Source organism: Macaca mulatta, chromosome 13, assembly GCF_049350105.2.
Source record: "Macaca mulatta isolate MMU2019108-1 chromosome 13, T2T-MMU8v2.0, whole genome shotgun sequence".
NCBI lineage: Eukaryota > Metazoa > Chordata > Mammalia > Primates > Cercopithecidae > Macaca > Macaca mulatta.
The window spans coordinates 96,999,616-97,016,719 of NC_133418.1; the positions used below are offsets into that span (position 1 = coordinate 96,999,616).

General features: G+C 35.7%; 1 protein-coding gene across 27 annotated transcripts in view; it reads right to left on the bottom strand.

Annotated features, from left to right (window-relative positions):
* BABAM2 (BRISC and BRCA1 A complex member 2) overlaps positions 1–17,104 on the bottom strand; it is a 456,851-nt gene that overhangs the window by 357,178 nt on the left and 82,569 nt on the right. For 2 of the 27 annotated variants that reach the window (XM_077959849.1, XM_015111993.3), the window contains exon 1: positions 13,934–14,029. The exons of 24 other annotated variants lie outside the window; for them this stretch is intronic. In XM_077959849.1, coding sequence (XP_077815975.1) covers positions 13,934–13,940 — 7 coding nt within the window. In that variant the 5' untranslated portion in view covers positions 13,941–14,029. Of the gene's footprint in view, positions 1–13,933; positions 14,032–17,104 lie in introns of those variants that run through there. One more of the 27 variants, XM_077959850.1, reaches the window with a different exon arrangement.

The window sequence follows — 17,104 nt, forward strand, 5'->3', positions numbered from 1 at the left end:
TATGATCTGCTCAATGCCCTCCAAATACTATGACATCAACTACTATAATATCTCTCTCCTTGCTTAGGTCTTACCATCCTTTATGAACCCACTAAATTGTCTCTTGTATAAGCCTACCCTAATAAATCCAGAACACACAGATCATTGTTACTTCTGAAATTAAAATCCTGATTAGTTATGCCATTCACCTGAGTATTTAGTTGTAAGTAGTCTTATATTGTTTTATTGCTCTATTAATTTTAAAAAATCATAATAAACACAAGCTACCTGTGAGATACTGTGACATGCTATGTCAATACAAAGATAATTATCCTCAAGGAGCTCATGTTTAGTGAGGGATATAAGACATAGACCCAGAACCACAAATACACAGCAATACAAGGTAAGTACATATAATTGAACTTCCTAATTAAATTGTAAGCATCCAGAGAACAGACATGTTTTTATACTTGTTTAATGTTTCTGACAGGGCAGAGTACAGTACAAATAGAATATATTCAACAAACACTCAATAAATTAAAGAAATTCTATTCTCTGAACTGAATGTCTAAGTGTTGAAAAAAATCTTCAGTGAAGAATAAGGCATAGCAACAAACATATGAAAAAACGCTCAACATCACTCACTATCAGGGAAATGCAAATCAAAACCACAATACGGTTATCATGTTACTCATGCGAGAATGGCCATAATTAAAAGAAACAAAAAAATATTAATAATAGATGTTGGCGGGGATGTGGTGAAAGGGGACACTTTTACACTGCTGGCAGGAATGTAAACTCGTACAACCACTATGGAAAACAGTGTGGCGATTCCTTGAAAGAACTAAAAGTAGAAATACCATTTGATCCACAACCCCACCACTGGGTATCTACCTGGAGGAAAAGGAGTCATTATACTAAAAAGATACTTGCATACACATGTTTATAGCAGCACAATTCACAATTGCAAAACTATGGAACCAGCCCAAATGCCCATCAGTCAACAAGTGGATAAAGAAATTATAATTACACATACACACACACACACACACACACACACCCCATGGAATACTACTCAGCCATAAAAAGGAACAAAATAATGGCATTTGCAGCAACCTGGATGGAACTGGAGACCATTATTCTAAGTGAAGTAACTCAGGAATGGAAAACCAAACACTATTTGTTCTCACACATAAGTGGGAGCTAAGCTTTGAAGACACAAAGGCATAAGAATGATATAATGGACTTTGGGGACTCGAGGGAAAGGGTGGAAGGAGGTGAGGGACAAAAGACTACATACTGAGTACAGTCTATACTGCTCCGGTGATGGGTGCACCTAAATCTCAGAAATCACCACTAAAGAACTTATTCATGTAACCAAACACCACCTGTTCCCCAAAAACCTACTGGAATAAAAAATAAAAATAAAATAAAATGTGAGAAATGCAACACACACAACAAACTAAAAATAAAATATATTTTTATTTAAAAAAAGAAGAAGAAGGCATAGCAAAGTCACTCCTGGAGCTTTCTGTAGGGAAGAAATTTAAACAAGAAAATGTATCCTTCAGAAGACAGGTATAAAATTAAATTAGCAAAAGTAGTACAACCACCATCTCTCGCCCTACCCACTATCATCATCTCAGATGACCAACTGTATCTGCAATAAATTATAATTCAGAAGTGCTAACTATAAGGCATTAACTCAAGCCTTGGCTGAAAAGCACAAGCAGAGATAATATGAATGTCCTGATTACTCATTCTTTCAAGTATACGCAGCAAGCATATTCTTTAGGAAGGAACATACTTTAGAGATCTGTTTGTAAAAGTCCTATAGTTGGCTTACTTTACTTACTTTAGGAAAAAAAATCAAAAAGTTAGCAGAGCAAAGATATCAAGGTTTTGAAAAATGCCGATCTAGGATCTATTGTGCCTTGACATTCTAAAAATAAATAACATGCTAAATTCCAATAAAAGAAATTTTATCACTTTTGCTACTCCAGAAGAATGGCTGCATTTTCAAGTTCACAAAGGAACACTGTTAGTAATAAATATTTCCAAACTGGTAAACATTGAAAAAATCTACTTAAAAGATATCCATTCTAGTTGATTCTATTCAACATTATACTAGAGGCTCCAGCAAGAATAATTTGGCAAAAAAAAAAAAAAAAAAAGATACAAAATGTATCTACAGTGGAAAAAAGCAAAACTATCTCTACCCACAGATGACATAAATCTTGCATGTAAAAAATCCTAATGAATCCACACAAACAAACAATGAGAACTAATATACAGCTTCAGCAAGGTTGCAAGATACAAGATAAATGTACAAAAATCAACTGCATTTCTGTACAACAGTAATTAACGATCCAAAAATAATTTTTTAAAATTCCATTTACAATGAGATCAAAAAGAACAAAATACTTAGAAATAAACTTAACAAAAGAAGTATAAGAAGTGTACACTAACAACTACACAACATTGTTGGAAGAAATTAAAGAAGGCCTAAATAAATGGAAAGACATCTCAAGTTTGTCAACTAGAAGACTTACTATTGTTAAAATGGCAACACAACCCAAGTTGATCTATAGATCCCATGCAATCCCTACCAAAGCCCTAGCTGGACTCTTTGCAGAAATTGACAAGCCAATCCTAAAAATCATATGAAAATGCAAGGGATCCAAATAGCCAAAGAAATATTTAAAAGTAATTTGCAGGCCTTCTCAATTATAAAAGTTGTTACAAGCTACAACAATGAAGACAATGTTGTGCTGGAATATGGATAGGAATACAGATCAATGGAATAGAATTCAGAGTCCATAAATACACCTTCAAATTTATGGCCAACTGATTTTTGACAAGGGTGCCAAGACAATTCATTGGGGCAAAAAAGTATTTTCATCATCTCACACTCATTAGAAGAGCTACTATCAAACAAAAAAATAACAAGGGTGGGTGAGGACATGAAGAAATTGGAACCTCTTGAAAGTGCTGGTGGGAATGTAAAATGGTACAGCCACTATGAAAACACAGTGGTGATTCCACACACAAAAATTAAAAATTAACATATGATCCAGAGATCTACTTCTGGGAATATACCGTAAATAACTAAAAGGAGATTATCAGAGATATTTGCACACATTTGTTCACAGTGACATGATTCACAATAGCCAATGAGTGGAAGCAACCCAACTGTCTACAAACAGATGAATGGATAAACCAAATATGACATATATGTGTGTGTGTGTCTGTGTGCATACATATAATGAAATATTATTCAGCCTTGAAAGGAGAAAAATTTTAAAACATGCAACAACATGAATGAATATTGAAGACATCAAGTAAAATAGTCACAAAAAGACAAATACTATAATGACTCCACTTATATGAAACACCTGAAGTAGTATGTTTCATATAAGTACACTACTAAAGTGTACACTTAAAAAATGGTTAATATGGTAAATTTTGTTAAGTATATTTTATCCCAATTAAATGAGTTTTTTAAGCATCTTTTCAAAAAATGGTGATGGGACAACTGGAAAGCCACAGACAAAAGAATGAAGTTGGGCCCCTACCTCATATCACGCAAAAATTAACTCAAAATGAATCAAAGACCTAAGTGTAACAGCAAAAAACTACAAGATTCTTCAAGGGAACATAAGAATAAATCTTTATAACTTTGGGCTAGGCAATGCTTTCTCAGACATGAAACCAAAATCAAGCAACAACAACAAAAATAGATAAATTAAACTTTATCAAAATTAAAATTTTGGCCTTCAAAGGACACTATCTAGAAAGTGAAGACAATCCACAGGGAGATAATTTTGCGAATCACATAGCTAATAAAGGACTCGAACCCAGAACAAAGAAATCTCACAGTTCCACAATATAAAGGCAAATGTCCCAATTTTAAAATGGGCAAAGGATCTGAACAGACATGTCTCCAAGAAGATATACAAATGTCAACTAAGTACATAGAAAGATGTTCAAGATCATTAGCCAACAGGGAAGTGCAATCAAAATCACAGTAAGATAGCTCTTAATTACCCACTTGGATGGCTATAATCAAAAAGATATATAATAACAAGTGTTTATGAGAATATGAAGAAACTGGAACACTTACACACTGCTGGTGTGAATGCAAAATGGTACAGTCGCTTTTGAAAACAGTCTGGCAGTTCCTCGAGAGGTTAAACATAGAGCTACCATCTGACCCTACAAATCCACTCGTAGGCATATATATACCCAACAGGCAAATATATACCCAACAGAAGTGAAGACATATCCACACAAAAATTTGCACATTGTTTGTACCACATTATTCACAATAGCCAAAAAGTGGCAACAACTAATGTCCGTCAACTGATGAATGAATAAATTGTGACATTATACATATAATGGAATATTATTCAAATTTAAAAGAAAGTACTGATATAACGCTCCAATGTGGATAAGCCTTGAAAACATTAAGCTAAGTGAAAAGAGTCAGACACAAAAGGCTGCTACTTATTGTATTATTATTGTATGACTCTATTTATATGAAATGTCTAGAATATGAAAATCCATAGAGACAGAAAGTAGATTAATGGTTGCCAGACAATGGGGAACGGGAGAATGGGAAATGACTGCTAACTGACACAAGCTTTCTTTTTGTGATGATAAATATTTTCTGAAATTAGTGTTGATGGTTGTACAACTTTATGACTGTATTGTAAAAAGCCACTGAATTGTACATTTTAGAGGGTAAATTAAAGCTGTTTTTGTTTTTAATCTCATGCAAAAAATTGTCCCACTTTAAAGAAACCTCATCTTAAATAAATTACAAAGTGTTTACTGAATAGTTGTGGCATAGTTACTTTTTATAAATAAAATCATATTAAAAATGCAATGTGAAGAGTTTCTGCATTTAAAAGAACTGTGCAATGAGCCCTTTATAAAAGTAAAGACTGCTTTTTAAGATAAATACTTGTAAATATCTTCATTTTTAAGGAACTTTACAAAATGTATCTTTTTAATGGACATGACTGGATAATGTTACAGACTTTTTAAATTTTTAACTATTATAGATATACAATGCTGTACTTATTTATGGGGTACATGTGATATTCTAATACAAGCACATAATGTATAAAAACCAAATTAAGGAAATTGAGATATCCATCACCCCAAGCACTTATCATTTCTTTGTGTTAAGAAAATTCTAATTCCACTCTTTACTTTGAAATACACAACAAATTATTGTTAACTATAGTCACCCTATTGTGCTGCCAAACACTAGATCTTATTACTTCCATAGCTGATTTTTCAATAAATTTTAAGGCAACAAACCAGTATTTGGATATACAATAAGGTTTTTTTTTTTTGGTTTTTTGGTTTTTTTTTTTTTTAAGGAAAAGATATGTACTAAAAGGGGAGGGAGTTTACTACATTATATATAATAAAAACATTACGTAAATATTTTTCAAAACAAAGAAGTGACTTAAAATAGCTTCCAGAATCTCACAGAGTTACATTCCAGAATTTCTCAGGCTCCTACCTTCAACCTCAGAGAAGTCTGAAACACTTTGCCTCAATACTCTACAGCCTCTTTGAAATAAACTGTGGCATTGTTTTCTTGCTATGGAGAACAGTCAGTAAATCAGTCAAGAACATTTATTAAAAACCCACAACGCACAGATGTGCATACTGGACACCTGGGGAGTTATACAGGAAGTAGAAAACAGTACCTGACCTCAAGGCAGAGACAGTCGAGAAAAGACCAACACAAATCATATAGAAGAGCAATAACATCACATTTCCTTTATTTCACCCTGGAGCAGATGACATGAACACAGAGTACAGATTATTTGGACACTGCTTACTCCAACTTTTCATAAAATGGAAGAGTACGCAGGAGAACAAAGAAATAAAAGTAGGATCAGAGGTGCTATAAGGTGAGGATTAAAAAAAAGGAAGAAGTGTTACAACCACCTAACAACAAAATAATAGTTTCAAGTCTTATTTTTCATTACTCCCTGAAACTTGCCAGGCTATAATAGTGGGAGCAACGGGGGCAGAAGCTCCTTCCTTTCAAAATGCACATCAACAGTGCTTCATAATATGACACATACATGAAATCACAGAAATGTTAAATACAAAGTAGATTTTATTTACACTCTTGTGCCTTAGTAGCCAACAATTTTTAGAAGGTATCAGCACGATCTCAGGAAGGCCCAGTTACCAGATATGCAAAGTGGACCATATGTCCTACTCCCTAATTACAGAAGGAACACAGCCTGTCCACGGGCTCCTTTCCTTATTCTTCACCAGTGAAATATTATTATACTATTTTGTCTATCAGCTTCAATAACTGCCACGAAAACATAGTTTCTAAGAAACAATTCACATGAACAGACACTTCTCAAAAGAAGACATACACATGGCCAACAAACATGAAAAGTGTTTAATATCACTGATATGGTTTGGCTCTGTGTTCCCACCCAAATCTCATCTTAAATTGTACTCCCAGAATTCCCATGTGTTGCGGTAGGGACCCGGTGGGAGATAATTGAATCACAGAGGGAATTTTCTCCATACTGCTCTCGTGATAGTAAGTCTCATGAGATCTAATGGTTTTATAAAGAGGAGTTTCCCTGCATAAGCTCGCTCACTCTCTCTTTCTCTCTCTCTGTCTTTCTCCCTCCCTCTCTCCCTCCCTCCCTCTCTCTCTCTCTTTCTCTCTCTCTCTCTTTGCCTGCTGCCATCCATGTAAGACATGACTTGTTCCTCCTTGCCTTCCACCATGATTGTGAGGCCTCCCCAGCCATGGTCCATTAAAACTCTTTCTTTTCTAAATTGCCCAGTTTCAGGTTTGTCTTTATCAGCAGCTTGAAAACAGACTAATACAATCACTAATCATTAGAGAAACACGTATCAAAACCACAATGAGATACCATCTCACATCAGTCAGAATGGTTATTACCAAAAAGTCAAAAAATAACAAATGCTGGTGAGGCTGCACAGAAAAGGAAATGCTTACACACTGCTGGTGGGAATATAAACTAGTTGAGCCACTGTGGAAAGCAGTTTGGAGATTTCTCAAAGAACTTAAAATAGAGCTACCATTCAACCCTGCAATCCCATTACTGTGTATATACCCAAAAGAATATAAATCATTCTATGGAAAAAAAACGCATATACTCATATGTTCATCACAGCACTATTCTCAATAGCAAAGACTTGGAATCATCCTAGATGCCCACCAAGAGTGAATCTGATAAAGAAAATGTGGTACATAGGCCAAGCGCAGTGGCTCACACCTGTAATCTCAGCACTTTGGGAGGCCAAGGCGGGTGGATCACCTGAGGTAAGGAGTTCGAGACCAGCCTGGCCAACATGGCGAAACTGTGTCTCTATTAAACAAAAAATACAAAAATTGGCTGGGCATGGTGGCGCATGCCTGTAGTCCCGCTACTTAGGAGGCTGAGGCAGGAGAATTGCTTGAATCTAGGGGGTGGAGGTTGCAGTCAGCCGAGATTGTGCTGCTGCACTCCAGCCTGGGCAACAGAGCGAGACTCTGTCTCAAAAAAAAAGAAAGAAAAAAAGAAAATGTGGTACATATACACCATGGAATACTACAAAGTCATAAAAAAGCATGAGATCATACAGCAATATGGATGTAGCTAGAGGCTATTATTCTACCAAACTAACCAGGAACAGAAAACCAAATATCACATGTTCTCATTTGTAAGTGGAAGCTAAACGTTGGAGTATACGTGGACACAAAGAGAAAAATAGACACTGGGGCCTACTTGAGGGTGGAGGGTGAGAGGAAGGTGATGGTTAAAAACCTACCAATTGGGTACTTTGCTCACTATCTAGGTGACTAAAACTTTTCTACACCAAACCTAGTGACATGCAATTTACCCATGTAACAAGCCTGCATATGTATCCCCAGAACCTAAAATGAAAGTTGAAGAAGAAAAAAAGAAAAAAAAGGTAAATGACTGGTTTTCTGCCAATGATAGATTATTCTTATCAGTTGCTGCATTAAATGATTACTTACTGAAACGCCAAGTATGGGAAGTGAGAATCAGACGAGAACCTTATGGAAACACCAGTTTGAAGGAGATTCTCAATAAAAAGTAAGTTCAAGCAAGAGAGTTTGTGTCCATCCATTTTTGCATCACTATAAAGAAATAACCGAGGGCTGGATAATTTATAAAAAGAGGTTTAATTGGCTCACAGTTCTGCAGGCTGTACAGGAAGCATGGTGCCAGCATCCGCTTCTGGCAAAGACCTCAGCAAGCTTACAATCATGACAGGAGGTGAAGGGAGAGCAGGCACATCACATGGCAAGAGCGGGAGTGAGAGCAAGAGGGGAGCCACGCTCTTTTAAACAACCAGATCTCACACGAAGTCAGAGCAAGAACTCATTCATTATCATGAGGACAGCACCACACCATTCATGAGGGATCCACCCCCATGACCCAAACACTTCCCCACTAGGCTCATCTCCAACACTGGAGGTCACATTTCAACATGATATTTGGAGGTGACACACATCCAAACCGTTTCAGAGCTTTATGAAAGACTTTGGAGAGGTGACTCATTTCCAAGAGTTAGCTTTAACCCTTAGTGTGTCCTTACACTGAAATTTAATATCTCTCTGAAAATTCCCTTTGCTGGTTCTGAGAACTTTATGGGACAAGTTTAATTGCTCTGTAATATCACAGCCCTTCAATTATTTGAAGGCAGTTTTTGTGACCTATCTTTCAACCCCACTAGGAGTCACCTCTTAGACAGGCTTACTATCCCAGTCTCCTTCACTATTCCTCATCTGACTTGTTTCAATTTCCTTTATCATTTAGCTCTCTCCTCTCTGAATATGTACCTCTCTTAGAGGATAACACCCAGATCTCAAGATAAGATTCTAGGTGTGTTCTAAAGAGCACAGAAACCAACAAGAAAACCCATGCCTTAATTTATGCATTAAACTTCTATTGATAAATGGCATTGCAAGTTAAAATAGCTTTTTTGGCAGCCTCATCAGTAGTGACTCCTATTATGCTTCTTATTAACTAAAAGCCCTAACATTTTTATGTATTTACCACTACTAAACTACATATCCCTCTTCTTCACTGGAACAACTAAATTTCAGAATCCATTTCAAAATTTTAAATTTATCTGTATTATATTTCAGTATCGCTAGATTTACCTATTTAAAGTCCATCATGATATTCTTAGATTCTATTCCAATTTTGGGTTGGCACTCCTAACTTCAAATTATAAACATACTAGCTAGGCATCCTTCTGGAAACCTCCCTGTATGGCAATTTATAAACAATAAACAATCTTAGGTGCAATAATTTAAACAATAATATCTAACCAAAAATAATATGAATTTAAACATTCATCACGAATTTGTCAAGGAACTTGTCAACTGCCTCAGCAATGTAGGCTGTTGTGCCTACAAATTCAAGGATACCACTAATTATTCCATTGCACAGCATACTTCTCATCTTGAGTGGTAGAGTATAATTTCCAATATCAAGGAAAAAGACTCTAAGGAATATTACATCTAAGAGTTGGCATATTTACATGAATTAGGCTCTCAAAAAAAAATTTGTAGAACAAAGGATGGAAGTAGGGGGCAGAGGCTAAACTTAGGTCATTTAAGTTTGCCTCCTCTTCTTAGAAGACCTCCTTCTGCCATATCCCTCTCCTAGACTTCGGACCACACCTAATCCTTCTTTGCACTTCTAATACCTGAAGCAGTGCTATGTAATAGAAATAATAATGCAAGCCACATATGTAATTTTAAACTTATCAGTAGCCACATTCTAAAAAAAGAAAAAAGTGACATAAAAATTATAAACTATTTTTTAACTTTATACTCAGTAAAATTCACCTTTTTCTGTATAGCTATAAGAGTTGTATAACATGCAGAGATTTGTGTAAACACCACCAAATTAGGATACAGAACAATCCTATCACTCTCCAATACGTCTTCATGCTATCTTTGTGTATTTAAATGTTCCCACCATTCCTTATTCCTGGAAACCTCTGACCTGCTCTTGGCCCCTTCAGTTTTGCGTTTTCCAGAATGCCATACAAATGGAATCATATAGTATGTAACCTTTTGAGACTAGCTTCTTCTTTCACTTAGCATAAGGCATTTGAGATTCAGACAAATTGCTGCATCTATCAATAGTTTGCTCCTTTTTAGAGCCTACTAGTATATTCCATTGTACAGATGCACCACAGTTTATATATCCATCTACCCAATAAAAGACATGTAGGTGATTTCCAGCTTGTGATGATTATGAATGATGCTGCTATAAACATATATGTACATGTTTCATGTGAATGTACATTTATCATTTCTAGATAAACGTTTAAGGCTGGAATGCTAGGTCATATGATGAAGTGTATCTTTAACCATAAAACAAACTGCCAACCTTTTTTCCGGAGTGGCTATTACATTTAGCATTCAAACCAACAATGCATGAGAGTTCCAGTTTCTACACATTCTTGCCAACATTTAATATGGTCAACTTTGTTATTATTGTCATTGATTTTAGTCATTCTAACAGGTACGTCATGGCATCTCATCATGATTTTAATCTGCATTTTCCTAATGACTAATAAAGTTAAGCTTCTTTTCATGTGTATATTTGCTAACTGTGTATATTCTTTGGTGGAGTATCTGCTCAAATCTGTTCCTCTTTTTTTTATTGTTGTTGGTTTTCTTATTGTTGACTTTTGAAAGCTATATATTCTTGAAATTTGTTCTCTGTTAGATACATGATTTGCAAGTATTTTCTCTTATTGCTTTTTGTCTTCCTCTTAACAGTCTCTTCAGCAGAGCAAAAGTTTTAAGCTTTAGTGAAATCCAATTTATCAGTTTTTTTCTTTTATGGATTATGTTTCTAAGGTTGTATCTAACTCAATGCCCAGCCCAAGTCACAAAGCCTTCCTTCTATGGATACTTCTTGGATTATTATGGTTTGAAATTTTCCATTTAAGAATGTGATTCACTAATTTTTGAACATGGTTTGAAATACAAGTCAAGGTCCTTTTCTTCTGCATGTAGATGTCCACTTGTTGAGAAGACTGCTTTTGCTACTGAAGTGCCTTTGCATTTTTGTGGAAAATCATTGACCATATTTATATAGATCTATTATTGGACTTTCTATTTTGTTCTACTGATGTATGTCTCTTCTTTTGCCAATACCACACTGCCTTAATAGTAAGTCTTCAAACTGAGTAGGCTGACTCCTCCATTTTTATTGTTCTTTTTCAAAATCGTTTTGGCTATTTTAATTCTCTGCCTTCCTATATAAATTTTAAAATCATCTTGTCAATATCTGCCCAATCCTCCTGGGATTTTGATGGGGATTATGCTAAATACTGTACATTAATTTAGGGAAAAGTGACCTAGGAAACGAATTAAAACGAATTAGGGAAAACATCTTAACTATGTTGAGTCTTCCCATTCATGAATATATTATATATCTCTGCATTTATTGAGGTCTTCTTCAATTCCTTTATCTACATATAGATATTGAACATATCTTATTGGATTTATAACTAAGCATTTTTTGGGCAGGAAAGTATTATAATTGGTACTACTTTTTAACTTTCTGTTTCTGATTGTTCATCGCTAGTATAAAGAAATATGACTGACTGTCCTATGCTGATCTTATATCCTGTAACCTTAAAAAACTCACAAGTTCTAGGATTTTCTGAATATGCCTTGGGATTTTCTACATAGACAATCATATTATATGCAAATTAGGTGGACTTATCTCTTCCTTTCCAATCCATACGCCTTTTATTTCCTTTTCTTGACTTCCTGCAAATTCCAGTACTATGTTATATAGGATTTGGGAAAGTGAACATCTTTGCCTCATTCTCAGTCTTAGAAGAAAAGCATTCAGTCTTTCACCATGTATGATATTAAGCTATAGGTTCTGTGTAGATATCCTTTATAAGTTTGAGGCTGAAGAAATTCCCTTTTATTCCTATTCAGCTAAGAGTTTTTATCATGAACAGATTTTAAATTTTAGTTTTTTCTGCATCAATTGATATGATCATACGGTTTATCTTGTATTAGTCTGTTAATGTGGAGAATTGCATCGATTGATTTTCAAATGTTGAACTTGGCTTTCATTCCCAGAATAAAACCTGCTTGATTATGATACATTATTTTACTTTTAGACATATATATGTATGCATTTTATATATGTTACTGAATTCAATTTGCTAATTTTTTTCAAAAGTTTTACTTCTTTGTTCAAATGAGGGATACTGGTCTATAGTTTGTTTGTTTGTTTTCTTCTACTTTCTTTGACCGGTTTTGATATCAGAAAAATGCCAGCCTCATAAAATAAGATAGAAACTGCTGTATCGTTTTCCATTTCTGGATTATATTGCATAAAGTTGGTGATTTTTTTGTCTTAAATGTTTGGTAGAATTCACCTGAGATCATCTTGGTCTGGCATTTCATTTGTGAAAGATTTTTTTTTAACTATAAACTCAATTTCTTTAACAGATACAGGATTAATCAGATAATCTGTTTCTTCCTGAGTGATTTTTGATAGTTTATTTCTTTCAAGGAATGTGTTCATTTCACTTAATTGCCAAATGAATTGGCATAAAGTTAGGTTCAGAGTGAAAGCACTAAACCATCTTCTGTGGACTTGATTCATTCGAATAGTTTTCAAAGCCTTTAAACGCTATTCTGGTTTTCCCAAAGTACACACCACCCAGAGGCTAGTCTGGGCAATGTTCTATGCTGTAGCTCAGTTCTCAAAGATTCTGCTATATTGATTCTGTCCGGTTCCACGTGTGAAGCTCAAGGATAAGCCTGAGACTTCATACACAGATTTAAAGGATCCTTTTCTCCAGCCCCTCTTCTCTGTGATTTCCCCTGTACTCTGCCTCCCAGTGGCACCTTTTCCTGGTACTCTGGCTTGAAACTGGGAGTTTTCCCCTCCCCATGTTTTTATGTACTTTCCATTACTGTGTCAATCTGGAGGAGAAACCCCAAAACAAAAGAGTCTAAGAGGCTACTGCAAGAGTCCTGTTTCATCACTAGAGCTTGCCCGCCTTAGGGACAGAAGAGTTGGTGGGGAAAAAAAAAAAAAGATTCCATCCTGAAGGGTCCCCCTTTCTATGTCTTTGACCCGGGAGAGGGTTTTCTTTGGAGAATTTTCTGTCCTTGCCCAGTGCATAGTGCCAGGATGTCCTAGGATCCAAATCAGGAGATATGGAAAGAAAAGATAAACAATTTTTTTTAAATCACAAGAAAATGACCTCCATATGGGTTAATCTTTGAGTTTTTATTTCTTCTTAGTATGTCTAATAATTACTTTTCAGAGTCCTCAAGCAGTTCCTGTACGTATTCTTCAGGCACTCTATAGTTTTAAATTAAAACCAATGAGAGAGATAGAGTTCAGTTTACTCATTTTCACCAAGAACTGATAATTAAAGCTAATAATTACGGCCAGGCACAGTGGCTCATAACTGTAATCCTAGCACTTTGGGAGGCCGAGGCGGGTGGATCACCTGAGGTCAGGAGTTCAAAACCAGCCTGGCCAACATGGTGAAATGCCGTCTCTACTAAAAAATATAAAAATTAGCCAGGTGTGGGGGCACGCGCCTATAGTCCCAGCTACTCGGGAGGCAGAGCCAGTAGAATCACTTGAACCTGGGAGGCGGAAGTTACAGGGAGTCGACATCGAGCCACTGCACTGCAGCCTGGGCAACAGCACGAGACTCCATCAAAAAAAAAAAAAAAGCTACTAATTAAAATAATAATTAATAAAAGTTATATAACCTTTATATTTTATTTAGCCAGGATATATAAAATAGTACCATTTCAACATGTCATCAATATAAAAGTTATCAGTGAGATATTTTACATTTTTAAATATAACACTTTAGCATCTGATGTGTATTTCACACTTACAGCACATCTCAATTCAGACTAGCCGCATTTCAAAGACTCCATCACCACATGTGGCTAGTAGCCACCATATTGGACAGCACAGACCTAGAGGAAACACTGATTAGGAAAGAAGGAAACAAAGGGAATGAAGGGAAGGTAAGAAAGAAAAGTCACTTAATTTTCCATGACTATCTCAATGTAAAATGTCCTCCCTACCTCATTAGATACTACATTATGTTCCTGGGCAGTTATTAGTCATTGAAAAAAGTTCTTTCTCATATTGAAACAGAAAATATAGCTACAAATCACTTTTACCTGCTAACACTAGTTCTACCCTAAACATTATTCTACACGAAAGTCCCCAAATCATCTACAGATGACTGTCAGGTCTTCTTTTAATCTTCTCTTCTCTAGGTTAAATATGCCTAGTTCTTTCAGTGGTTTATAATAAGACAATTTTCAGGAAATTAAGCTACATGATTCTTATATGTATATCAGAGAGAATATACATGTTGTTGACTCTCAGAAAATTAGACTAATTCAGAAAGGGGTATAATGTCCCATCTTCAGATGTAATATGCTTTAAATGAACTTTTAACCTTCTATTTTTGTATACTTGTTTCGGTGCATAAAATAACAATATTTTAAGCCAAATGCTATAAATTAGCATTACTTTATTGAGCAATAAATATTCTACTGCAGAAAATTTTAGCCTTAGTAATCTTGTAATGCATATTCACAAACTGTTTCATTACTGCAATTTGTTATCAATTCTTTTTTAATAACTACAATGCAAGTGACACTATAAAAAAGAAAGTAAGCTTTTTCAACCTTTCTATGATTGTTGTAGTCTTAAAAAGTAGTTCAGAATTCAATATAATTTTAAAACAAATCAGTAATGATCCTTGTCATGAAATAGTAAAACACTGAAAAAAAAAAAAAAACCACAGGAAAATTTAGCAAGTAAGCTTGATTTTTATATACCCATACACACACTCACACACCCTTGATTTAGGTGTAGCTCCTAGAACACTATGTATTTACATTTATTTTTCTGTTAATGAAATATCATAATGAGATGGATGTTGTAAAGTTGGTTTAAACATACAGAATAAGTAGCTTTGAATTTACTGAGAAGAAAAAGAGATAATGCCATTTGGAGGAAACTGTGAAAAAACCCTGAGATGTGAAGCAATAGGAAAAAAAAAACAGTAATTAATTATTCTATACTTGAACAAGCTTAAGAAAAAGAGCATGTGACTGTAAAGATTTTGGTTAAACTGGCAGGATAAATCAAGACGTTTTCTCATTCTCTAAAGACAAAATTTTCATTTATTAATTCATTCAATCTCTCAACAAATATTAAACATATACATTATGTTAAGTACTGTCACTGACAGAAAAAGAGTTAAGAGATTCTGCCCCAAATCAGGCAAGAGAAAGAAATAAAGGGTATTCAATTAGGAAAAGAGGAAGTCAAATTGTCCCTGTTTGCAGATGACATGATTGTGTATTTAGAAAACCCATCGTCTCAGCCCCAAATCTCCTTAAGCTGATAAGCAACTTCAACAAAGTCTCAGGATACAAAATCAATGTGCAAAAATCACAAGCATTCTTATACACCAATAACAGACAAACAGACAGCCAAATCATGAATGAACTCCCATTCACAATTGCTTCAAAGAGAATAAAATACCTAGGAATCCAACTTACAAGGGATGTGAAGGACCTCTTCAAGGAGAACTACAAACCACTGTTCAACGAAATAAAAGAGGACACAAACAAATGGAAGAACATGCCATGCTCATAGATAGGAAGAATCAATATCATGAAAATGGCCATACTGCCCAAGGTAATTTATAGATTCAATGCCATCCCCATTAAGCTACCAATGACTTTCTTCACAGAATTGGAAAAAACTACTTTAAAGTTCATATAGAACCAAAAAAAGAGCCCGCATTGCCAAGACAATCCTAAGCCAAAAGAACAAAGCTGGAGGCATCATGCTACCTGACTTCAAACCATACTACAAGACTAAAGTAACCAAAACAGCATGGTACTGGTACCAAAACAGAGATATAGACCAATGGAACAGAACAGAGGCCTCAGAAATAATACCACATATCTACAACCATCTGATCTTTGACAAACCTGACAAAAACAAGAAATGGGGAAAGGATTCCCTATTTAATAAATGGTGCTGGGAAAACTGGCTAGCTGTAAGCAGAAAGCTGACACTGGATCCCTTCCTTACTCCTTATACAAAAATTAATTCAAGGCCGGGTGCGGTGGCTCACGCCTGTAATCCCAGCACTTTGGGAGGCCAAGGTGGGCGGATCACAAGGTCAGGAGATCGAGACCATCCTGGCTAACACGGTGAAACCCTGTCTCTACTAAAAATACAAAAAAATTAGCCGGGTGTGGTGGCAGGCACGTGTAGTCCCAGCTACTCGGGAGGCTGAGGCGGCAGAATGGCGTGAACCCGGGAGGCGGAGCTTGCAGTGAGCCGAGACTGCGCCACTGCACTCCAGACTGGGTGACAGAGCGAGACTCCATCTCAAAAAAAAAAAAAAATTAATTCAAGATGGATTAGAGACTTAAATGTTAGACCTAAAACCATAAAAACCCTAGAAGAAAACCTAGGCAATACCATTCAGGACATTGGCATGGGCAAGGACTTCATGTCTAAAACACCAAAAGCAACGGCAACAAAAGCCAAAATTGACAAATGGGATCTAATTAAACTAAAGAGCTTCTGCACAGCAAAAGAAACTACCATCAGAGTGAACAGGCAACCTACAGAATGGGAGAAAATTTTTGCAATCTACTCTTCTGACAAAGGGCTAATATCCAGAACCTAAAAGAACTCAAACAAATTTACAAGAAAAAAACAAACAACCCCATCAAAAAGTGGGCAAAGGATATGAACACACACTTCTCAGAAGAAGACATTTATGCTGCCAACAGACACATGAAAAAATGCTCATCATCACTCGCCATCAGAGAAATGCAAATCAAAACCACAATGAGATATCATCTCACACCAGTTAGAATGGTGATCATTAAAAGTCAGGAAACAACAGGTGCTGGAGAGGATGTGGAGAAATAGGAACGCTTTTACACTGTTGGTGGGACTGTAAACTAGTTCAAGCATTGTGGAAGACAGTGTGGTGATTCCTCAAGGATCTAGAA